At 53.5% G+C, this 23853-nt stretch overlaps 1 protein-coding gene across 5 annotated transcripts; it reads left to right on the top strand.

The window, feature by feature from the left end:
* The first annotated feature begins 10161 nt into the window (after positions 1-10161).
* On the top strand, positions 10162-22019 carry EGR3 (early growth response 3). Of its 5 annotated transcripts, none has more exons than XM_042934572.1 (5): positions 10162-10457; positions 11754-13190; positions 18280-19755; positions 20221-20462; positions 21570-22019. In XM_042934572.1, exons 1-2 carry the CDS (start codon positions 10304-10306, stop codon positions 12761-12763), a joined length of 1164 nt encoding a protein of 387 aa, XP_042790506.1. In that variant the 5' UTR covers positions 10162-10303; the 3' UTR covers positions 12764-13190; positions 18280-19755; positions 20221-20462; positions 21570-22019. The 5 variants fall into 5 exon arrangements, with proteins under 5 accessions (XP_042790506.1, XP_042790508.1, XP_042790509.1 ...); XM_042934574.1 differs by having other exon boundaries at positions 18280-19640; XM_042934575.1 differs by lacking the exon at positions 18280-19755 and having other exon boundaries at positions 11754-13278.
* Positions 22020-23853: the final 1834 nt, after the last annotated feature.

Raw genomic sequence — 23853 nt, forward strand, 5'->3', positions numbered from 1 at the left:
ACAATAAAGTAGCCAGACTACAGCACAGACCCACATGTTCTAATTTCTGACTTTATTATCAGTGGCACTGAAGCTAGCTCCAAAATGCAAGGATGGGGAGAATTACTACATAAAACAGGATCTCAACATGTACTCCTCCTCACGCTCTCCCTTTCTCCTTATTTTTTCTCATATCACCTACCACCACCTCCTATATTTTTGCTATCGCCCATCCCCACCCTAAACACTCACTAGGCCTCGAGTCTCCCCATAGCAAGGACTTCCCAATTCCTGACACATAGTAGGTGCACAACAGATCCCTGTCAAATGTGGACAGCAATCGGACAGAGGGGCAGAGTCATCAGTTTGTTGCCTCACAGGGACTTGTTAATTCAGAAGCACAGAGGCCTGCTACACCTGTAGCAGGATAAGTGGCAGTAGAGGGGGCTGGGAGGGGGGGCACATTAGGTAAACAACGCACAATCAGTAGTGGGTGCCTGCCTTTCTGGAACGTTTGGAAGGTGGGAGGGGACGCTCATCGCAGGATGACACAAATAAATGTAAGAAGATATACAAGATTGTGGCAACCTAGAAGTGGAGTTTGGTTATCACCGGGAGGGGGTGTCACAGGGGAGGCTTTCCTGAGTAAGCGGGCGCTGAACTGTCTGTCCCTCGAGGACATCACAGTCTAGGAGAAAACGCAACGCGGTGTGAGAGGTAGGGTAGCGTAGCGACGGGATTGCTTCTGGGGAACTCCGAGGCCACGGGCTCCTGGCCCCTGGATACGGAGGATTCCAACCGGTGGCAAGGAGGCCCAGCGGCGCCGCTCTCCGCCAGGGGTGCCTGTGAACCCGGGCCGCAGTTCAGAGGCAGCCGCGCGCGCCCTCGGTCCCTGGGTGCTATTTACCAGCCTTTAATGACGGCAGGGTAATCACCTTAATGAAAAACTCCCTCCGGGCTCGGTGCAGCCAGACTGTGATGAGGAAACCGGGAGGCATTTCGGAGCCGCTGGTGACTCACGCTGAGTGTGCCGTAAGCCGGCCTGCCATTGGGCGCCAGGGACTCCCGGGTCCCCTTCCCGGCTCCACCCACCACTCCAGGGCCGACCCTGGGCTCATCCTGGGCCTGGGCCGGCTCTCGTGGGCCAAGCCACCACCACATCTGATTCCTCTGGCCAGGCCCATGGCGGAAACTCCTTTCCCTGCCCCTCCCGGGTCTCCAGCACCCCCTCCTCGTTCATGATCCGGGCTCCCCAGCTGCCTGGGTTTGGGAGGGGGCCACCCTGCGATGTGTTCAAGGCACCCCTGAAGATTCTGGGCTCTGCTGGGCTTTGTATCCACTCTCCTAACCAGTTTCAACACCAATGCCTCAGTTTCCCCGGGCTGAGTAGCCTCAGCTCAAGATGCTCCACACCACCCCCCACCCTGCCCCCGGGTGGCTGGAGTATTAATTACAGTTTGTTCCTGACTTTGAAGATGAAAAATGCCAAGGATCATTACCACTCAATTAACGGGGCTATTACCACTTGAGTTTATGTATGATTAATCCTACCCCGCCCCCAACCTGGGACCCATGTTGCCTTGGACTCCCTAGGCTCCTTCTTTCTCCTGGATTTCACACCTGGAGTTATCCCCCTTTCCTATCTCTGCTCATAGAATCAGGAACGGGACCTGAAAGAGTGTCTGGCACATTCATTCTCCCACAAATATGTATGGAGCACTGCTATAAGCCAGATTCCAGCTAGGGATAGAGCAGTGACGGTCACAGACCCAAGCCCTTGCTTTTCTGGACCTTACATTCTAGAAGGTGCCAAACATCTGATGGGATCTAGCATATCCAGGCTCAGTACTGTCTCCCTTCTCTCCCTCTGCGGTTCCTCATCCATCTGCACAACACGCCATAATCAGGCCGGGGCTAGGCACTCTGAGAGACAGAAGTCCTGGAAGGACAATGCTAATGGCTTCTAGTGTCAGAGATGAAAAATATTAAGTTGATAGGAAAATGAGGGAGGGAGAAATCACAGCCCTTGGCACAGAATCCCCCTCCCCTACTCTCCCCTCCTGTCTGCTCCCCTCCTCACTATGGGTCTCAGCCCCTCCTCAGGGCCTTAATTAAGCCCCCCTCCCAGTCGGGCCTTCCCCTCTTCCTGGACAAGTCCCTTCTATACGCCCAAGGTGGTCCTTGCCCCTCTGAACCCCCTGCCTGTGCCTCCTTTGGGACGCTTAGCAAGATTGCTTGGGCACGCTCACTTCCACAGAGCCTCACTCCTCATTCACTATAAGCTGCCTGCTCACTGACAGCAGGAGCTCAGTCTCAAGTCTGATTCCCTCCACAAACAGTGCCCAGGAAGTGCTCCCTAGATGTTTGCCTCACTGAAGCAAGAGAGCTAAGTCCCAGGCCTAGAAGCACTCCTGACAAAATGGAATTGTGGTGGACAAGGGGTCGCCCACTGTGCAGGGGGCGCTGGGGCAGTAGAAATGAAAGGACCAGGTGGGAAGGGTCAAGTGGATCAGACCACTCCTCCAATAGACCATGTTTCAGAATCACCAAGGTGGGCCCTTGAACTGGATCAACAAGTTCTTACAGGGGCCCCCACTGGGCAGGCCCAAAGACGACTGAGTTCAGTCTCTGCCCTCTGGGAACTTGGATGCCATCTCTTGTCTTCCAGTAACTTTCTGGGTAATCTTGGGGCAAATAATTCTAAACATCCCAAATAATTCTGCAGTATCTGAGAGAGAAATATCATGGCCTTTATCTTTTGTCCATCTGCCCTAATCCCTGCCAGGGAAGCTCATGCCATCAGCCAAGCTGATGGGCAGACTTCCAATGGGCCCCAGCTGGCAGGTATTGTTCCCCCATCCCCCAGGGTGACAGGACAGAGACCGATGGGGCAGCATCAGTCCTTTACCCCAGTGGCTATAAAAAAGGGTTTCATTTTCTAGGACAGCTAAGGCATGACAAAGGTCAGGAAGCCCTGCCTAAGCCATCTTGGTGAAAGAGGATGCCAATACAACTGAGGAGCTCAAACTCAGGGCCCAAACGTCATTAACTGCTTTTCCCCGGATCCCAGATTTTTGGCTGCATGGAACAGCAAAGAAGAACCCAAGAGCCTATCCCCAACTCCTCACCTTGATGGATGAGGCAAAAGACCCACTCGTCTGAGGCTGAGGAGGGTCCTGAGACAGGGAGCTGGTAAGAGGCAAAGATCTAAAGACCACAGCTCTCTGGTTTCCCAAAGGTTTTCCTTACAGGGCTGGGAGGAGAGGAACCTGCCAGCCTCTTGGATCCAGCACCTGGCCCACGGGTGAATCTGCAATCCAACAAGAAGCTGCTTGTGTGGGGGTCTGTGGGGGGAGAACCTATTCTCATCTCTCTCCTTTTCTCTCTCACTCTCTCTTTGCCCCCCCCAACTGCCTCCCCCCCCACACACCCCCCATCCCCTCGCAGTCACACATTTTCTGGTTCATTTCAGATGACAAAGTTCCTCTTTCCAAAAAGTCCCATCCCCCAAGAGTCCTTTCTGCTAAGACACCATCCCTCCCACCTGAGAAGGGGGCTGTCCCACAGTGGCCCCCAGGGGCAGAGACAGGCTCTCTGAGCACATGACTCCACTTACCTTCCATGAGCCCCTAAGCTACCACAGCAAAGTTCCCATTACAAGGCCTCATCCCCTGACCTACACCTCCTTCTCTGCAAGGATCCCAGACCAAGCATTACAGAGCCCCAGACTTGGTTAGGAATGCTAACCCAGCCCCTCCCAACCCTTTCTACAATGGAATCTGAAACTCAGGGTTAACGGGGCTGGGAAGAACTTAGAGGTGAGTTGTCTGGTCCAGTTCCTACCAGAAGCCCAGGAATAAGAGGACCTGGTCTAAAGTCACATAGATCATCCATGGCAGAACTCAGAGTCCTGATCCCAGGCCAGGGCTTGTACTTTCCACTTACCCATGTAGTAGGTTTTTTTCAAATCTTGCCTTCTACCCAAGACCTTCCTTCCCTCCCTGCCCCGGCCTGGCCCTAAAGTCTCATCCTCTTGACCCCTGTGGCAGTTACTCACAACCTTGGACCTGTGCCTAAAGATGGGTCTCCAGGACCACTTGGGCCCCTTCCCAGCAAATGTTACTTTGTGGCAAGACTTTCTCCCTTTTGGTCACCAGACTCGCCCCAAAATTGCTGGAAGCTTGATCAAAAACCACCCTGAGTCAACATGACTATAATAAGTTACTTTGAATTGAGACACAAGCAGGTGTTTAAAATGGAAGCGCATGGTTGACGCAGAGAGGCCCCTGTGGTCTCTGAGACAACCTAGGGTTACGGGACCTGAGCTCAGAGTGGCACAGTGGCCATTCCACCTACCGAGAGCCCCGCGGAAACACTGCCCACCCGCCCCAATCTCCCTGAGTGCTGTAGCCCCCCCCCCCCCCCCCCCCCCCCCCCCCCCCCCCCCCCCCGACTCTCCCTGAAGCCGGGGCTCCTCCCCTACCCCATGCTGTGTCGAAGCTGGTTCTGGGAGGCACCATTCCAGTTGATCTTTCTTCTCCCCTTCACCTTCTCCATAGACTGTATATACATCCATCCTGTTACCCACCTCTGCCATCTCATTTCTTCCTCTGACAGCCACGATGGGGACAAAGGCTGGAATGAAGAGCAGTTGCTTGGAGTCACAAAGCCCTGAGTTCAAATGTCAGCTCAGCCACTTCCTGGCCCAGTATCCTCCAATTAACAATTCAGACTGTTTCCAATGCGTTCATCTTTCATTTTTTCTTTAAAAGCAAAATGTTAAGGGGGCAGCCCTAAAAGCCTTTTCACTGGGTTGTTGTATAGAATAAAGACAATGCTTAACCGACTGAGCCACCCAGGCACCCACTAGAATAAAGACAATGAAGTATGTCCACAGGGCTCCCATGGTCCCATCTTCTGTGGCTTCGGGAGGACCACCACCCTCAAAAGTCTTCATGGCTGTCAATAATATTTCCCCTCCAAAAGCTTCTAGGCAAAGCCCACCTAGCCTCAGCTGACTGCCATTATCAGACAAATGGCAATGACCTCTAGAATGCCAGGGAGGGCTGGCCAGGGAGATTCCACCCATGACCCCTCCCCTGTGAACATCCTGTGGGGCACCCCAAAATGGAAAGCAACTGAATACCTTTGAGACAACTGTCATTCCAGAGCAATCCCACCAGGATGGGCCCTTAGACATAGGTGCCTGGAATGATGTGAGGAACCGCAGACACTCTCTGTAGCCCAAACCTCCCATTCCTTGTAGTGACAAGGGCCTGGTAGTCCACAGTCAGACCTCATTCCACCAGCATTAATGCACACCTACCATTTTCCAGGCATCAGGCTAAGCACTGGGCTTCATTCCTCTGGGTTATTTGTTACCCTCTCTGACCATTTTCTTTTAAAATGCAAATGGCTCCTGAGAAGAGCAGTACAATAATTGCTAGCACCCCAGATTGGATTAGCTGGGGTGGGGGCGGGGGTCTTGTAAGACAGGAGAAAAGGACTGGATATCTTTAGTGAAAGGGGACCTAAATAAAGTTCAGAAGTGACTGCGGAATTAAGGAGCAAGACAGAGCAACAACCTGGCCTTTTCCAGGGGTGAATTTCCAGGGCCACATCTACTCCTTCCTTTATCCTTCCGCCAAGACAAACACACCTGTCGCCCCCACAAGCAGTAGCAGCCCCCACAAATGTAGCCGGTGAGGCTAGCTGGGTTCTGTGGGAGAAAGCAACCAAGGGGCGGCCTTGGCCCCACTGCAGAGGGGCCGGGCCTGCCTTTCACCATCTCCAGGCTGAGGACGCCCTGAACCAGTGCCTACTCGCTCCCCGACAAGTCCAGGGCTTGGAGTTCAGGTAATTAGGCCCTTGGCAATCTCACCTGAGCCTGCCAGTAAAACTGAGACAATCACCCTCAGCCCCTGTTTAGGAGGGAGAGAGGAAAGAAGAGGGGGGAGGGAAGGAAGAAAACTTTCCTTCTGTACTAAACTCAAGCCTTGGCAACCAGAAGGGAGAAGGCCATTCCATTAGTCTATAAGCAGCCATTCGAAACACCCCACACCCACTTCATACCCAGGGTTGTCCCCTCCTGCCACAGAACCCTGGCCTCTGTCTGCCACCATCATCCAGGGTAACAGGGGGCACCTAGAGGGGCTACAACCTGAACAGGAGCCAGGCAGTGAGGACCTATGCTGGCAGAGAGAGTCTTTCCCCCGTGTGGCTCCTTCCATGGCAAAGGAGGGATGCAAGAGTCCGCCACCCCACCCCAGGAGCCAGAGCCACCCTCCAAGAAAGTCTAGAAGGATGCTCCAGAGTGTTAAAGTGCAGATGAGTGACTTCGTTACACCCTGCCTTATGTCACTCCTGCAGAGTGAGGACCTTTTTTTCAAGCATCTCTAAATTGGCAGAGTGCCCAGCGGGTACCTGGCGCACAAACAGGACTTTCTTTTCCCCCCCAAATAATAAACTTTAATACTTCTTGTATATGATCACACAGCTATGGGATACCCGGCCCTTTTTACTCCCTATATCATATCCATATCCTATATCCTTATGCTCACTCATAAGAGGGGAAAGCATTTTTCTGTCACACGGTAGAGTCGGGGGAGAATATAGTTCAACAATATTGCCGTTTATGGAATGCTTGCAAGGGGTCTAGCATAAAGACTCTATGAGGATTACCTAGCTTAATGCTTCCTAAGGGATAGGTACTATTCCAATTTACAAACAACCAAACTGAGGCTAAGAAAGAAATTCAGAAATTTGCCCAAGGTCACACTGAAGTTTTAATGAATACTTATTTAATTGAACTGACGGCTCCCATTCTTTATCAAGAACTAGGAAGAAGGATTGGGCGCCTGGGTGGCGCAGTCCGTTAAGCGTCAGACTTCAGCTAAGGTGGTTATCTCCTGGTTGGTGGGTTGGAGCCCCGAATCCGGCTGTGTGCTGACAGCCCAGAGCCGGGATCTTGCTTCAGATTCTGTGTCTCCCTCTCTTGCTGCCCCTCCCCTGTTAGCTGTACTCCGTCTCTCTCTATCAAAAATGAATAAACATTTTTAAAAATGTTTAAATAAAAAAATAAAAAGGAACTAGTAAGAAGGAGGGGAGAGGCAATCTGTGCCCAAAGACCCCTATCCAACCTCACCAACAGGTAAGCAGGGGGTGCAGCCGGCCGACGAGCTCTGCTACTCGGGTGCAACAAGTCCAGCTACCCTAAAAGTGTTTGAGGGCCATCTCTGGAGTGGCAACACTCCTCCACAGCCTCTGGGGTCCTGGAAGCTTTCAAGGATCCCAAATTCTCCCACTGACTCTGCCTTTCCTAACGTGGGCCCCCATCGAACAGGACTAGGGTTTCCAGCTCCTTACTCCCCTCGCCTGGGGAGAGGTCTCAACAGATGGCGAGGAGGTGCATCAAGGCAGGGTCCTCCGGAGTCGAGCCTGACAGCCTGTAGGTCTCCGGCTTCCTTCCCGCCACCCCCGCAGGCTGAGCTGTGCCTCGCGCGGGGAAACAAGGGCACTGCAGTCAATACTGGGGCCTGCCGCACGCCCAAGGCCGCGGACCTGGTGGCGTCTCCTGGCCCTGGGCAGGAACCCGCAGAGACCCCTGCCACCTCCCGGTGCACGCTTAGCACAAAGCGCCACAGAAAAGGCCAGGTGCGGGCGTTACTCGCTAGTCACCGCGGCTCCCGGCCTCTCGCTTACTGCCAGGCTCTAAGGCCAGAGGCCCGAGCCGCTGGCTAATTTTTCACGCCCCCCAGACCGCCTCCCTAGGTGACGCTAGAGTCTGTGTGGTTCCTTTAAAGGCTGCGGGTTCCGTTCCTCTTTCCTTTTCCACTGGATGCCAAAATATGCAAATCCGGGGACCGGAATCAGCAGCCAAATCGAGGAGAAGGGGCGCGGCCGGCGCGTCACCGGATCCGCTCCTTGTATGGCTCTTCCCGGCTTGGCCCGCCGCCCCGCGACCCTCCCTGCAGCCGCCCGGGCCCCTCCCGCGCCCAGCCGGGCTCACACTGCCGCCCACGCCCCCGGGCCGGCCGCTCGCCCCCCTAGGGAGGGAGCCGGGGGCGGGAGGCGCTGCATGCCCTGATTCCGGCCGGAGCCGGGGACCGCTGCAGAGCGCTCTCCCTCCCAGCGCCGCGCAGGCGGAGGAGAGCCCGGGGGCTCAGTGCCTCCCCTGTATAGGTGTGGGGAGCCAGGCGGGAGCGGCGGCAGGGGCGGGGTGAGGGGGCTCGCGGGCGGCGGGAATCCCTCCTTTCCTAAGAACCGGAGAAGATCCGGGGGAGGCCGGGCCCTCCCACCCCCAGTTCTCCGCCGAGCGGAGGGGAGGGGAGCGAGGTTGTCATCCACCCCCACCGCAATGTGCAGCTCGGGAGTTCCTCCCACACGTCCCCGGCCCGCGTGGCCCTCCCACGGAGTGAGGCCCGGGGATCCTCTCTTCCTCCTTGTCAGCACTCCCACTCCCCCTGAGAAATGCACGTTCCCCCAACCCCGACTCCCCAGTGGGGGGGGGGGGGGGGCGGGGGGGACACGGGATTCACCGCGCCCACACGGCCACCGAGGAGGGAATCCTCCCACGGCAAGCCGGTGCCGGTGTGATTCGGGGTCGCTCCCCCACGCTCCCTTTCTCTCCTCCCGCTCTCCCGCGGCCCGGCCGGAGCAGGCCTTTGGGGAACGTAGCAGCCGCCCCCGGAATCTGCTGCCGCTCCGGGAGGTGACAGCGTTCCGGTCGGCAAACTGGAGGCCCTTGACTGCGGGGCGCCGGCAGGCAGCAAAGGGGACAGCCCTGTGGAAGGCGAGGGGGAGGGTAGAGAGAGACTAGAGGAGGTGGTTCAGAGACTGTGGGTTCGGCAGGCTCCTGCTGCAACTCAGTGGCGGGCCCTTCGCAGGCAGCAATAGACAGGGACTGTGCCTGGGCCTGCTGGGCCCTCCTGCCATCCCGTGGCCAAAGGGGGTGTTTTGAACCGTTAGAGAATTATCAGGGGTTTGGTGCACGTGTTTCCTGTTCCCTCAACTCCATTCCTACTTCTCCACCACCCAAACCGCACATCCTCGACCCCAAAAGTGCGGGTTTCTCGCCTCCCGCGCAGCCGCTCTGCAGCTACGAAGCTCGCGGCCACCGCGCTCAGCTAGGAGTCAGCGCAGGGTCAGGGGCCCGGGGAGCCGCGGGGTGTGGGCGGAGAATCAGAGTGAGGGCAGCTCGGAAGTGATCGGGATGCTGGATCAGCGATCCCTGACACGCTGGAATCCTCCTCAAAGGGACGCTCTCTCAGTCTCGGGCAGGGTCCTAGATACGAGACTCTAATGCGGCGGGAGCCGGGTCGAAGCGCACACCTTCCGGGTTCCCCAGAAGTTCCCAGGTTGCAAAGGGACCTCGCCCGGTGTTTCCAACTCCCCTTCTCCCTGCTTGGGGTGTTGGGGGCCACTTGCAAACAACTCCATCCCACCGCCCCGCGCGGTACCAGCGCGCTCTCCTAGAGCGCACCTAAAATAAACACACTGGCGGCTATTGCTTTTTCCACCCTGCGCTGCGCGCTTTACGCTTTGCGTGCAGTTGCTTCCCTCCTTCCTCTCTCCTCTCGAATTTTCCTTCTTTCTTCTCTTCTATTTCTCTCTTTCTCTCATTTTTTTTAAGATCCGCGAGCGTTGCGGGCGCCGCACGTTGGCTGCGGCCCGCTTCCTGCTTTCTAATGTTCCATTGTGAGGAGCTTCCATTGTGACGTCGCGCCCCTTCGGCTGGGCTTTGTCTGTCCATATATGGGCAGCTACGTCACGGAGCTTTCCCGGGGCTCAGATAAATAGGCTGGTGGAGTTCCCTGGCTGGGAGCTTTTGGGCAGCAGTGAGCTTGCTAGGAAGCGGCGGGGCTGGTGGTGGTGGTAGCAGCGGCAGCAGCAGCGGCAGAGGCGGCGGCGGCGGCAGTGGCGGCGGTGGCGGTGGCGGATCGGGGGGCGGGGGGGCCGCCGGCGCGCATCTGTTTGTGAGATCAATACTGAGGCCGCTTCCAACCCCTCGGGCCGAGATTCCCCCAGCCCAGGCCCACCCCCACCCCCCGCACACGCCCCCCCCCCCAGCCTCTTTAAGGCACCAGCTGAGGCACCCAAGAGGATTACCCCCCTTTGCCCTCTCTCCCACCCACCCCAAAAAGAGAAGATCCCCTCCCCTGGCCCACCCCTTCCCCTCTTCCCTCCCCCTCCCCCCGAACTTTCCCTCTCGCATGCTTTTCCCCTGCACCACGGATCGCCTCTCCGATGCCGCTTGCCTGGAAGCTGCGTTAGGAGCGAGCGGCGGCGGTGGCGGCGGTGGCGGCGGCGGCAGCTCGGGAGTGCTATGACCGGCAAACTCGCCGAGAAGCTGCCGGTGACCATGAGCAGTTTGCTAAACCAACTGCCTGACAATCTGTACCCCGAGGAGATCCCCAGCGCGCTCAACCTCTTCTCTGGCAGCAGCGACTCGGTAGCCCATTACAATCAGATGGCTACAGGTAAGGGCGGCGGGGAGGCGGCGGCGAGGCAGCGAGGAAGAAGAGGGAGAGAGAAGAGGAGGAGGGAACGAGCTATCGATGGATGGATGGGTGGATGGATGGATGGTGGATGGATGGATGGATGGATGGAGAGATGGGGGGCGCGCTCGGAATTTTCCAGGGGGCGAGTTGCTTTTCCCACCCACTCCTCCCGCCCTCCCCGATCGGGAAGGCTCGGTTGGCGACGCCACGATAGAGGCTTCGGTTCTCCCGGGTGGGGGCAGCCGCCGACCAGAGGGAGGTAGGTGCGAGCGGCTCTGGGGTTCTCCACTTAAGGGGCGCGATCGCCAGGCTGCGCGCAAGGCGTGGTGCTATCGCCCCCTTTCCCGGGAGGAGCCCAGCGTCCCTTTCACCCGCGCTCCCCCCCCCCTCCTTACTCCCTCAGCCTCCCACCCGGGATGGAGCCATGTGCGGCGTGGAGTCCCCGCGGTGGGAGAGGTACTGCGACGCTGCCTTTCCGGGGCGTTCAGCAACGCCGTGGGGGTGTGGGGACGGCGGGGAGAGGGAGGGGGTCCACCCGCGCGGGGGCCGTCACGGGGGGCGATCCCTTGGCCGTAGAGCTTGGGAAGAGTGGCCACTCCCGCCATAGAGGCACGGGCCGGTTTTCCGCCGCCCTCCACCCTCACTAGCTGAGGCTGGGCTTTCTCCCCCCCAGCAAGAGCCGAAAGCTCCTTCGGGCCTGGAGAAGGCCGGGGCCCTGGAAGGCTGCGGGAGAGCTCCCTTTGCGGGCAGAACCCCTCTACGCGCCGAGGACAAAGCGTCGGAGCGCTCCGGGTCAGCGACCCGGGCGCGGTGCGCACTGGGGGCTTCGTCGGGGCAGGAAAGGCGCGGCGTCCCGGCGCGGACAGGGCTAGGGGAAGAGGCCGAGTTGTGTGCGCTAGAGAGCGAGAGCCCAGCGCGCTCCGGGTCTGAAACTACCTGTAGCTGCAGCTACCTGCCCGCCCCACCTCGGAAACAACAACAATGCTTCTCGCGCGCGCGCGTGTGTGCGTGTGGTACGTGAGTGTGTGCGCGGCGTGTGCGGTGTGTGTGCGGCAGCCACTCCACACCCCGATCCGTAGTATTTTGCTGTATCCAGGTTGCGCCCGGGAGCGCGGCACCGCCCGCTTTGCGCCGGGGCGCAGCTGTCCTCCTACCCCATGCGCTGTTCACTCCACCCGGCCGCACCCTCCACACCTGAGCAAGGACCCGGGCGCCCCGGTCCGGGAGCCGTCTCGGCTTCACTCACCCCTCCCCTCTCTTCCCCGCTCTCCGCAGAGAATGTGATGGACATCGGTCTGACCAACGAGAAGCCCAACCCGGAACTCTCTTATTCGGGCTCCTTCCAGCCAGCCCCCGGCAACAAGACCGTGACCTACTTGGGAAAGTTCGCCTTCGACTCCCCTTCCAACTGGTGTCAGGACAACATCATTAGCCTCATGAGCGCCGGCATCTTGGGAGTGCCCCCGGCCTCAGGGGCACTCAGCACGCAGACCTCCACGGCCAGCATGGTGCAGCCACCGCAGGGCGACGTGGAGGCCATGTATCCGGCGCTGCCCCCCTATTCTAACTGCAGTGATCTCTACTCGGAGCCTGTGTCTTTCCACGACCCCCAGGGCAACCCTGGGCTCGCCTATTCCCCCCAGGATTACCAATCGGCCAAGCCGGCCTTGGACAGCAACCTCTTCCCCATGATTCCTGACTACAACCTATACCACCATCCCAACGACATGGGCTCCATTCCGGAGCACAAGCCCTTCCAGGGCATGGACCCCATCCGGGTCAATCCGCCCCCTATTACCCCTCTGGAGACCATCAAGGCATTCAAAGACAAGCAGATACACCCGGGCTTTGGCAGCCTGCCCCAGCCGCCGCTCACGCTCAAGCCCATCCGGCCCCGCAAGTATCCCAACCGACCCAGCAAGACCCCGCTCCACGAGCGGCCCCACGCGTGCCCGGCGGAGGGCTGCGACCGCCGTTTCAGCCGCTCGGACGAGCTGACCCGGCACCTGCGCATCCACACGGGCCACAAGCCCTTCCAATGCCGGATTTGCATGAGGAGCTTCAGTCGCAGCGACCACCTTACCACTCACATCCGCACGCATACGGGCGAGAAGCCCTTTGCCTGCGAGTTCTGCGGGCGCAAGTTTGCGCGCAGCGACGAGCGCAAGCGCCACGCCAAGATCCACCTCAAGCAAAAGGAGAAGAAGGCGGAGAAGGGGGGTGCGCCCTCTGCGTCCTCGGCGCCCCCCGTGTCCCTGGCCCCTGTGGTCACCACCTGCGCCTGAGGCTTCGGCCCCCAGATCCCCACTTTTCCCCTCCAGTGTCTCCCAGCTGCTCGCCTGAAAGCAGCGGGAAAGCTAGCCACGGAGGCGCAGGGGCCGCGCCCTGGCCTCTCCATGGACGTAAGGTCCCTTGTTCCCCTTCGATGTCCCCCGTTTCCACCCTTTCACACCGGCCAACGGTCGGGGGCCAGGGCAGGAGGCGCCCTCCCTTCGCTGCCCCCCCCCCCCAACCAAGGCGTGGGGGCGGAAAGGTGGCGTCTAGCCCGCTTTGTTCAGTTCGGATCGTCTTGATCCTGGGGCCGCTGGGCTGCGCCAAGGACCTGCGGGGGACTGAAGGCGGGGCCCGTCCAAGCCTCGCCCGACCCAAGCACCTCACGGTTCCCCCCACGTCTCCCTCGGTTCCCCCTCGAAGACCCGAGAGGGGGAGGGGGTAAGGAGCGCACCAAAGCGCAGAGCTTGCTGCCCGCCGCACGCACGCGCGCCTGCGTGCGGGGATGCGCGCGAGTGTGCGTGCTCGCGTGAGTGTTCTGTGTGTGCGTGTGTGTGTGCGCGCGCGCGCACACACGTGTGTGTGTGTGTGTGTGTGTGTGTGTGTGTGTGTGTGACTCTTGAGCTGAGCTGGGCTGTGTCCACCCCAAACTCTTCCCCACATCGGGTCCCCAGGCCGCTGGGGGAATGTCCCAGGTTGGGGGCCTGCACGTGGCCGGATGAGACGGTCTTCCATCTGCTCGGAAATAATGTTTCTTACAGAAATGCCTCGGATGCCGCCGCCGCGGTGCTGCTACCGCCGTTTAGGGTTTGGCCTCTCAGCACCCCTCCTTTTCCGAGCGCTTCCCTCTTAGGCCTCAGGGCAGTTTGATCTGCGGGGAGAAGGAGCGGCCATCACTAAGCCTGCCTTTTAACCAACAGATTTCCTCAACCCCACTTTTTAAACTCTACGTTCCTGAGTTTGCCCTCTGCCCTTTCTCCCGCTCCACTCCCTTCCCTCTAAGCCTTCTCCCATCTCTTTCAAAATCTTCTTCCGGAAAGGCAGGCCTCAACCAGCCACCTTTTACCATCTTTTTGTTTTCTCTCGCTCATACCCATTTCTCCTCCCGCCCCCCCCCCCCCCCCCCAGTGATGGGAAAGCAGGCTCATGTTTCATCCTTTGCCATCCCCAACACAACAGGTAGAATTCAGATCTATGTACTGGGGTGTGTGTGTATGTATGTAGGTGTATATACACACATATATACATATATACATATATACAACATACATACACACAATAAAATCTCTAAGGTACTTGGCTATCCAGTGCAGTGCACCGGCATAAAGAGAATTTGTAGGTATATGAGCTTTAAATGATTTATTTTTTATGAAAAATGTAACTGATGAGATTGTATCTACATAGGTGTGTGTATGTATACATGCACATATATATGTATGTATGTATACCCACATATACACACATGCACTCATCTCTGTCCAAATTTTCCTCAAAGATATGGGTATTTTTGCATTAATCCATATTGCTGAATGAGGCATATCTTTTCCATACCCTGGTCTCACCTACTCCCCGCCCTACCTCACCTCTTCTCAGGCACCCCCTCCTCCCCAGCACTTCCCCCCACACAGGGGTGACTCTTTTGGAGTAGTAGGGAAGGTTGCTCTCTGACACAGCTTCCAGCACAGTCTTGACTGAATGTACTGTTCCCTCTTAGCGTGTGGTCACTGAGCTGCCCAGAGAGAAGGAACAAAGGTCTGGAGTTTACAGAATGTCTGTTTTTAAAGTCACTTTATGCGTTTCCCACTTTTTTTTTTTTTTTTAAGAAAAAAAAAAGCACCGGGTTTTTGTTTTGTTTTGTTTTGTTTTGTTTGTTTTTGGGGTTTGTTTTTGTTTTTTTGGTTTTTGTTTTCTTTGGTGGTGGATAAATAATACTAAAAGGAGTCTAGTGAAAGGGACAAAAAAAAAAAAATCAAAGAGCAGGGGGCTTGTGAATTTCCAGGTACTTGGACTTTTTGTAGAAGGAGAGAGAAGAGGACGAAGTTTGCCAGGAGGGCCCATATTTTTTCAGCTGAAGGGTAAAATCTTTCTTTGCAGAGACAGTATTTTGCTGAATACTTTTTATAATGTGATGATTATTAAAAACAAAATTTTTGGTCACTTCAAAGCTGGAAGGAGGAATCAAATATCCTTTAATATTTTTTCCTTGCTCCTTCTGGTTTATGCATGCCACTGCATGATCATCTGAGTTTTCCTTTGTTTTAATAAAACTGTTCTCAGACATTTAAGCTTAAACTAAGAGAAAAATAACTTTGTTGCCAAAAGGTTGTGCTATCCAGATTTTTTATATGTCTGCATGTTTTAAAAAACAACAAAAGAAAATGCACTCTAACTTATGTGAACTGAGAGAAAAAAAATCAGGTTTTAAACAGGAAAACCTATGGGGAATGATATTTTTTGAAAGACTTTTGTATAAAGTTGAGTACTTAGAAAAAGACAAACCAGATGTAATATATTTTGTGGATGTTTTTATTTCTTGGATTTATAGTACCTTATACTAAGGTTAACAAAATATGCTTGATATTGTGAAAAGGTGAAATTCTTCACCAATATTTCATTTGCTCCTTTGTCACATTGTTATGCCAATATAATATAGTTAATGAAAACAGCATTTTTAAAAACCGAAATATTGAAATGGTGTAATGTTGTACCATTTGCACTGTGAGCAAATGCTAATACAGTAAATATATTGTGTTTGCTGACAATCAGCCGGCCTATAAATCTCCTTATTTTATTTCTTGTTTTCATAGTATAAAGTTTTGGTTTGGCCTGTTTTTTGTCTCGTTTTGTTTTTGGCTGATGGTTGGCTCGGTAGCTTCCTATGCCTGGTTTTGCTGTGATTGCTCTGTAAATTCAATGTAAAACAAGGAATTTGGCAATGTTAGAAGCTGGTCAGAATTTTGCGCGCTCCGGTGTTTCAAGTCCAGTGTCGAGTGTTTACTGTGGTTCTAGGAGGATAGGATTCTCCTCCACCCTTCTGGGAGTCTCACACCGCCAGAGAGATTAGGCAGATCAGATAAACTCATGGGAATCAGGACTAGTGACTGGAAACTTCTAGAACCTTTCTTCCTGATTTCTAATGGGTATTGAGGGTGGAAGGGAGGGGATCTTCTGGCTTATGAACTATCTCTCTCGAGGTAACAGGGGCACCAGAACAGGACCCTATAGAGTCACTACAGCCACACTGAGTAGTGCTCTTGCTAAAGGTTTTGAAGCCTGAAAAACAGGTGGAGACTTGACAGGGGTTCTTCAAGGTTGGCAAGATAACCAGAGAGATTGGAGGCTCTGCTGTGGTCAGATAATTGGGGAAAATCAGATTTAAAAATTATACAACTTCAATCCCACTTGGACAGGACTCTCAAGGCCTCACTGTTTGTAGCTGCCTGAGAAAGATGGTCTTGGCTGAAAAAGCTGCTCTTATGAACTACCCAGGGATCCGATGCTTCTGAGAGAAGAAAGAATATTTGGGATTTGGAGAACATACATGGAATATTTTATATAGCATTAACCCCTTGCATCATACAACTTCTATCTCCCATAAAAGTGATACTTCCCTTACTCTATGAGCTTTCTTGCCCAGAACCTTCCCCTTTCATAACTGAGTTTATTTGCCAGCCCTAGAGCTTTCTCTCGTTCTCTGAAAGAGATACATACCCTCCACTTTCTTCATGTGTCCCCGTCTCCATCCTGCTCCCTCACCTTATTTCCCATTAGGTTTTAGAAACTTCTACCCTCCTGAGACTTGTTCTAGAACAGTCTTTGGATGGATCAGTCCTATCTTCTCCCTTTCTTCCTACCTGCCCTCTAAAACACTCACTCACTTGGGCTTCTGTGTCATGTATTTCGCATATCATCTGCCTCATTGAAGCTTAGGGGCTTGGTGTCTGATACTGGGCTATGTAAATGTAGCACCACATTGCAACTGGGGGACAGTGTCTCCATGCCTGAAGAAACCATACAGTGACAGGAACTTCTCTTGCCGCCCCAGTCAGGCCCATCACACTGAAAAATGTGGGTGGTATTTCTGTTTGGCTGTAGTTACCAAGAAGTTGAGGGCAGACCAGGGTGGAGGTGGTAGGCTGTGGCCTTAGAAAAGAATGTTTTTGAAGTGAGAGATCAATAAAGAGAATGCAGTATGGAATCTTAACTTTTCTCACCCACACAATTCCAGGTCACTGGCTGCCATCTTGAATTCCCTTCTCTCACCTCATGAAACTTTCAGAATTCCAAACAACTACAGCCCCAAGGAGGTATCCTTTGTTAACAAAGGGCATCCAAGATGGCTGAAAAGTCCTAATGATTGAGCATATAATCCACCTCTATGCTAAACTAGACATTTCCTTTCCAGATTTCTATGTGTTTTTCAAGTGCATATTATCAGAGGAAGATAGCGTCACTGGGTGTCTTCATAGTTAGCATCCAGCCCCACCTGCACCTTCTCCAATCACATCAGGCCTTCAGAGTTACACTTTCGTCAACAGTGTACTATGCTGCATGATTAATAAACTCACTTCCCATTGGTGCATATTACTCAACCCAACCTGGTTCAACCACTGGGTTACTGGACAATATGGCAGCCCGCCTGGCTGGCACCAGCCCTGTGTGGTGTAATCTCTGATTCATACTTTATAGCTAGATAAGACTGTCCCAGATAGCATCATACCAGCAACCCAACCTGCCTGGGTTTTGTAAATATGGGGAGAGGAAACTCAACCCTCAACTTTAGGGATGAAGTAGGGAGATGGCAGAGGGAAAGCCTTGGCTTGGATGGAGCTATCATGAGAAAGGATCAATGCAAGCTTTGCCTGGAGCAAAATCAAGCATAAAAGTGTAGAAGAGGTAGAGGCACAGCTCCGTCTGAAGCAACCTGTAAGGTGTTGAGGGGTGAAATGGAAAGATCTCTCTCTCTCTCTCTCCACACACACACACACACACACACACACACACACACACCTCTGGAGCAGCTTACTGAAGGCAATGACTCTGCAAAATTTTACTCAGCGAAAGAGGGTTGGGTACAAATGAGATACTTTGTGACAAGTGAGGGCAAAGAATGGAGTATGTTTTTAAATGGTGGTGACAGTAGTGATGAGTGTGTATAAGTGTGTGTCTATGTATTGTTCTCAAGTATATCAAAAGGAAAGCAAGGTGGATTCTGACAATAGCAAAGTGGTAGCTTATGGCCAGTCGCTACTAATCCCTTTTACTAATCCAGAATTTGCCTGCCATAGGTGAGGGGGTTGTGAGCTGCCCTTTCCTGGCCTTGATTGGCTCCCTTGGTGTCGTGGGATAATAAGCAGAGGGAAAGTAGGAGGCCTCTGTGTGTCCCAAAGACTGGGAGTCATACTGGCAAAATCTTAATGATCGGGAGAAAATGACTTTCTAAAAGGTGCCATGAGGTTTTCAAAATAGGTCATAATCCTAAATCTATCCTAAGTGGTCCTTTTTTAGAAAACCCATTCTTTGTGCACAGAGAGGAATGAGGTCTCCAGAGGAAGAGGAAAGAGCCAAGTGAATCTCAGAGCCCCTTGGCCACACCAGACCCTGGAATGATGCTACGAACAGTCACTGCTCCATCAGTCATCCACAGAGGCCAGAAACATGTCTGGTCTTGTCAGCTTCTCCCAACATCCCAGCTTTTGAAACTTCACCATTCATTTTGCTTGAAGGTTCCTTCCTACCCCATCTCTCATATTTTCAACAATTGATCATTTTCACAGCCTCTGAAAGAACAGAGGTGGGCCAGGTTTGGGGGCAGTGTGATGAGGCTTTCCCCAACTTGCACTAAAGTCTCTGACATGTCCATGCCAAGGCAGGAAGGGACCAGACCCTGACTCGCTTGCCTAGGATCCTCATTCCCCATCCTCAACATGGCTACTTCGTCTGGCTCCTGGAATTGGGACACCGCCACCTGCCACCACCTCTGCTGGCCACCGGGGGCACAGTGCTCGTCTGCCCACTGACCTGGGTGTGAAAACATTATTTCTACCCTTCCAGAAAACATGCAGATGGCTAGAAGAAAGGTTTCTGGGCAATCTTACTAAGGAACTAATGCAAACAGAACATGGCCCAAAGCCACGACCAAGAAGAATTAGAGAATACGAGGTTCTAGACGGTGCTGGCTACTGAACAAAACGTTCTCACTTCTAAGTTGGGTGGGAGTTTGGCCACCATATGGTTTCTTTAATGTTGCCTATCCTGCTTCTTGGACTTGTCTCCAGGAAAGCTTCTAGAACATTCTCGTAGGACCAAGACATGGGGCTTCCCTGGTTTACCGATATCCTCCTCTACTCTCAAGGTCCTGAACAAAGGACAAAGGAAGTCACTCTCTGGGCCTCAGAATGCCTCTCATGGACCTCAGTCAGCCCACCCTCTGCCTACAGTCTCCTCCTTCAGGAGGGCCTCTAAGACTCTACAAGTGTCCCATCCTATCATTTCCCCCAATGATGTTCTCTGGGCCCCGCTCATTTTGCATGGAGCGTGATCACTAATCCTTCAGGCTGGCTCTCCCTGTGAGGCCTGCCCAGGGCCCGCAGCCATCTTTACCTTGGGCCTTTCACAGCGGCATCATGACCTAACGAGAAACAGACTGCCTTTTCTGATGCAGTAAACAGCTGAATAGAGTTCCTATTTGAGTTACCCACTGAGTTCCTACTTACAGTCTTAGGAACACTCCCATTCTTCAACTCCCTGGAGGAAAAGACTTGTTTGACACGACTGAGGCTGGGGACACCCCAACCCTCCTCAGGGAAAGTTACCCTTGTCTGTGGACCTGTATTCTCTGGGGTAGCTGCCCACCCAGATACATCAGGTCCCTATCTCCACCAAAGAGAGGTTAGTGACCAGAACAGAACTGGGCCTCCAGGCACATTGGCTTCTTCTCAAGCACACACTGCAAGAGTTCTAGCACTTTCTGCTCCTCAGTGTTTTGCCCCTCCAGGTTGTCTAGGTACCTAAAGTTCTTCCATTTCTCCTTGTTCCCTTCTCCTCACTGCTTAGGAAGGTCAGGCCATCTAGGCAGGAAAGCAGAAAACTTCCAGTGCCTGTGTGACCCAAGAGCACTAAGGAAAGTCTCCTTTGAGGCACTTGTTCCTTACTCAGGTCTCCATCCTGAGAATTGAGAGGTGCTGTGATAACCCAGCAGCTACTTGGCTTTTCCCTTGGGGCCCTGAGCCCGCTTTGGAATCTCCACCTCATCTTAGATCTGAATCTCAACTCTGCCACTTGCTTACAGTGCGACCTTTGACAAGTTTCTTAGTCTCTCTAAACCTCAGTTTCCTACTGTCTTAGCTTTGCTGTTATAGAGTCAAATGAGGCAATGTGTATGATGCCTGGTTCATTGTGGGTGCTCTACAAATGTTACTTATCTTCCTTGTCCCTTACCCTGTCCCCTTTCCCCATCCTCCAAACACAGATGCAAGAAAGAAGGCTCTGTCTCCACCAAGGGTCTGTACCCAAATTCAAATACAGTCAAGGGAACCTACGTGTCTTCACCACCCGCCTCCAACTCCAGCCCTCCACTGGACATCTGTATTCTGAAAATGGATCCTCTCGACCCCACCCCAATCCGCCCAGAGGACACAAGTCCTGTCCACTCCCGGCCGCAGCTGCTGTTCATTGTTGCCATTTCCTGGCTGGCTCCTGACCCCATCCCAGGTCCTCTTGTCTCTCTCACTTAGATGGGTGGATGTAACACCTTCCTGATGCAGTATCATCTGCAAAGTTAATTAATGTGTCATTGGGCTGTTGCCTGCTTCCTGATCCTTATCAGGGATTTAAATAAAACACAGCAGCCCCAGTTCCTCCCGTCTGTCCCTCTCTCTGGATCTGAGGCTTGTTCTTAGTCATCCATCCTTGACCTCAGCCTTCTGGCCAGTTCTCAGCTTCCAGCCTCAGGGCTGATGGAACTGCCCCTGCCCAACCCTAGTTTAGGAGCAGAAGCGCCATCCAGAGCTTTAATGGCAGTGATGTTCTATGAGAGAAGCATGGACATCAGGGCCTTTACCTCATCCCATCCCCTTAGGTGGGTTCCCCTGCATTTGTAGAGTCATAAGGGACCTTAAGAGGCCACTGAGTCTAACACCCTCTTTTCCAGGTAAAAAAAAAAAAGGGGGGGGGGGAGGCCTCCAGAGGTTCTGTGACTTTTCCAAGATCACATCCAATAAAGGAAGAGCCAGGATCTCAGATTCAGACTATCAGTGGGAGGTCCCATGGAAAGCTGCTGATTGCTTCATTTATTTAGTAACTATTTGTTGAGGGATATAGTAGCGAACAAAGAATCCTTCCATTCACAAAGCTTCCCTTCTCCAGGGCAGAAGCAGGTAAAAAACAAACACGTATGTTGGATTGTGATATGTGCTATAGAGGAAAAATACTGCAGAGCAATCGGAATGAGAAGTGCTGGGGAGGGGGTTACAGTGATGCAGGGTGTTCTAGGGTGGCCTCACTGGGTGGGGGCCTTTGTACAGATGCAGGAAGTGCCAGAGGTGGCCATGTGGACATCTGGGCAAGAAGGGACAGCAAGTATAAGGTCCTGGTGGTGGTATTCTTGAACTATTCAAGGAGCTGCATGGGGCCAGAGTGGCTAGAAAGAAGAGAGGAAAGGAGTCAGCCACAGGAAGAAGGGGAGAAAGCAGGGTCTATGTGAGGCTGCCAGGCCCTCTCCCTCTGCCCAGGCTGCCTCTCCTCTCTGGCCTCAACACTCCCCCTCCCTGCACCGATCCCTGCGGCGATCTTCTTAACCTTACTTTTATGTCCTCTCAGAGGCCAGTGATGATTCCTAAACCCTGGTTTGGCCAAGGAGAGAAAGAACTGCCTCCTTCAAGAACCCCAGCCTGAGAACCCTTTCTCTTCCTGTTGACATTTGCCCTACTGCTGAGTCCCTAATAAGATGGATGCCTCTTCCTGCTGCCCGGTCTCAGAATGGGACTCCCCCTGGGCCTCGGCTCTCAGAAATTGCTCCTGCGGAGCCAGCTTCCTCCATCTATGGCTGGACTGGCCATGTTTCCTGCCTTGGCAAAGAGCTGGCAGCTGGCCAGGTTCCTCCAATACGGTCATATTCTCACCCCTACCCCAAGCCTTGAATTTACGAGATGGGACAGCCCCCAAATCACTTGGTCCACTGTATACCTCACCACGAGCTCACTGCAAATCCTGGCGTTGTGGCATTATATCTATAGACTTGTCCAAGAAATTTCATTTGGAAAAGAGAAATTTCTTCCCTCCTCCTTTTTTTTGGTCTTCCGTGTCATGTCTTTCCAAAAGCCCCCCTCAGTGTCTGTCTTTCCCCGGCAACTTGCCATCATCCAGGGCTTCTTCACATGTCATTCGCTCATCCATTAATTCAGCAAAACTGTATGGAGTCAGGTGTGTGCCTGTCCATGGGGCTAGGAGGAGTCGCAGGCAATACAAAGGTGAACATGAACAGGACACCGCCCCTGCCCTCGAGGGTCTTCCCTTCTGTCAGGGGAGAGGCAGACACATAAACAGATGGTTTCGATATCCTGTGATGGTGGTCCTTGATAGAAAGACACCTAAATCAGAGCCTGGCAGAGCAAGGGTCGGGAGGAAGGAAACTTTCCAGAGGGTCTCAGAAAGTCCTCTTACGTGTCTCTCAATCATAATGAAACCACCAAGGTACTGGGCACTCACTACATGCCAAGCGCTGAGCAAAGGTCTCTTCGTAAATTATCCCATTGGACTCTAGGTAGAGTGGATCAACCCCAGGATGCTCACCTGGTGCCCTGTGGGGCTGCTCACTCTCTTATCGCTTTCCCTGAGAAGGAAAAGAAAGTCCCAGTGGCCCACGGGCCCCAGGAAGCAACACAGCAGCTTGGCATCTCTGGAGAATGCCTAGCTGGCTTGGTGGAGGTTGTCCAACCTAGATGACACTTCCCTGTGTTATATTCTGGTAGCTTCTTCTTGCTCCAGGGCTGGGGGAGGGCATATGTTGTGAGATCCATCTTCTGATTCTCCTTGGTCTGCACAGAGCATCCCTCTGGCTGACCTCCCTGCCTGTTCCTCAGTCCAGGACCTGAGACGGTGAGCTGCAAGGAAAGGCTACCGCACATCCTCTTCTCTGTGGGCACTTAGAATCCTACTTCCACAATTCCAAACACAAACCTCTGCTTTCCTTCCCTCAACCCATCCACCTCCTTCTCCTTTGCTATTCACTGGAGAGCTCAGACCTCTCAGCCAAAAGACCAAAGCTCTAGCTTTGGCCCCAGCGTCGCCTTTCTCTCTGCGTTAACCATATCAGACCAAGAGATGTGAGATATGACCAAGTCAGTCTCATAACCTGGCCAAGCCTCTGTTCTCCCATCTGTAGAATGGGGTTAATACCCCTATTCTACATGGCTGTTGAGAGGTCTGCTGCAATGTAAAATTATGAAAGAGAGCTATCCTGTCCCAGAAGCCTGAAGAAGAGTGTTGAGGAATACTTTTCTCCTTCTACAGGTGAATATTCCAGGCAGATATTCTAGGCAGAGCTGGGAGCCAGGTCTAAACTAAAGTCACTCTTCTTACTAAGTCAGATGAGGAAACTATATAGGTTCAGATGGGTCAGAAGTGACAAGCCCAGAAATGATCCCTGCCACACTGTTAGAAACCATACCTTCTGGGTCTGAAATCTTCCTCCAATGAGAATGCATATCATCAAACAGCTGTACATCTCTGGGACTCCTATATGGTAATCCTGCACTGCACCAGGAGTACCATGGTGCATGGTACCATGGTACCAGTCCATGGCTCCTGATCTTGACTTTGATATTTGGACAAAGCTATATGATGTTTGCAAAGCCATAGTCCCCCTCTGGGTCTTAAAGTCCCCATCAGAAAAGTGAGTGGTGCTAGGGGCGAATCCATATGGCTCTTCAAGCTTGGATGGGACCTTGGGACCTGGGACCTTGGAGGTCCCAGGACCCTGTGCACACAAGACCCACCCCTCCACCTCATAGCTGGGGGATGAGCCCCAGCCCAGCAGGGGCAGGACAAGGAAAAGGCCTCTGTTCTTGTCCTCCTGGGCCCAAACTTGATCCTACCTGCCACT

The sequence above is a fragment of the Panthera leo genome, chromosome B1, assembly GCF_018350215.1.
Source record: "Panthera leo isolate Ple1 chromosome B1, P.leo_Ple1_pat1.1, whole genome shotgun sequence".
Classification (NCBI taxonomy): domain Eukaryota; kingdom Metazoa; phylum Chordata; class Mammalia; order Carnivora; family Felidae; genus Panthera; species Panthera leo.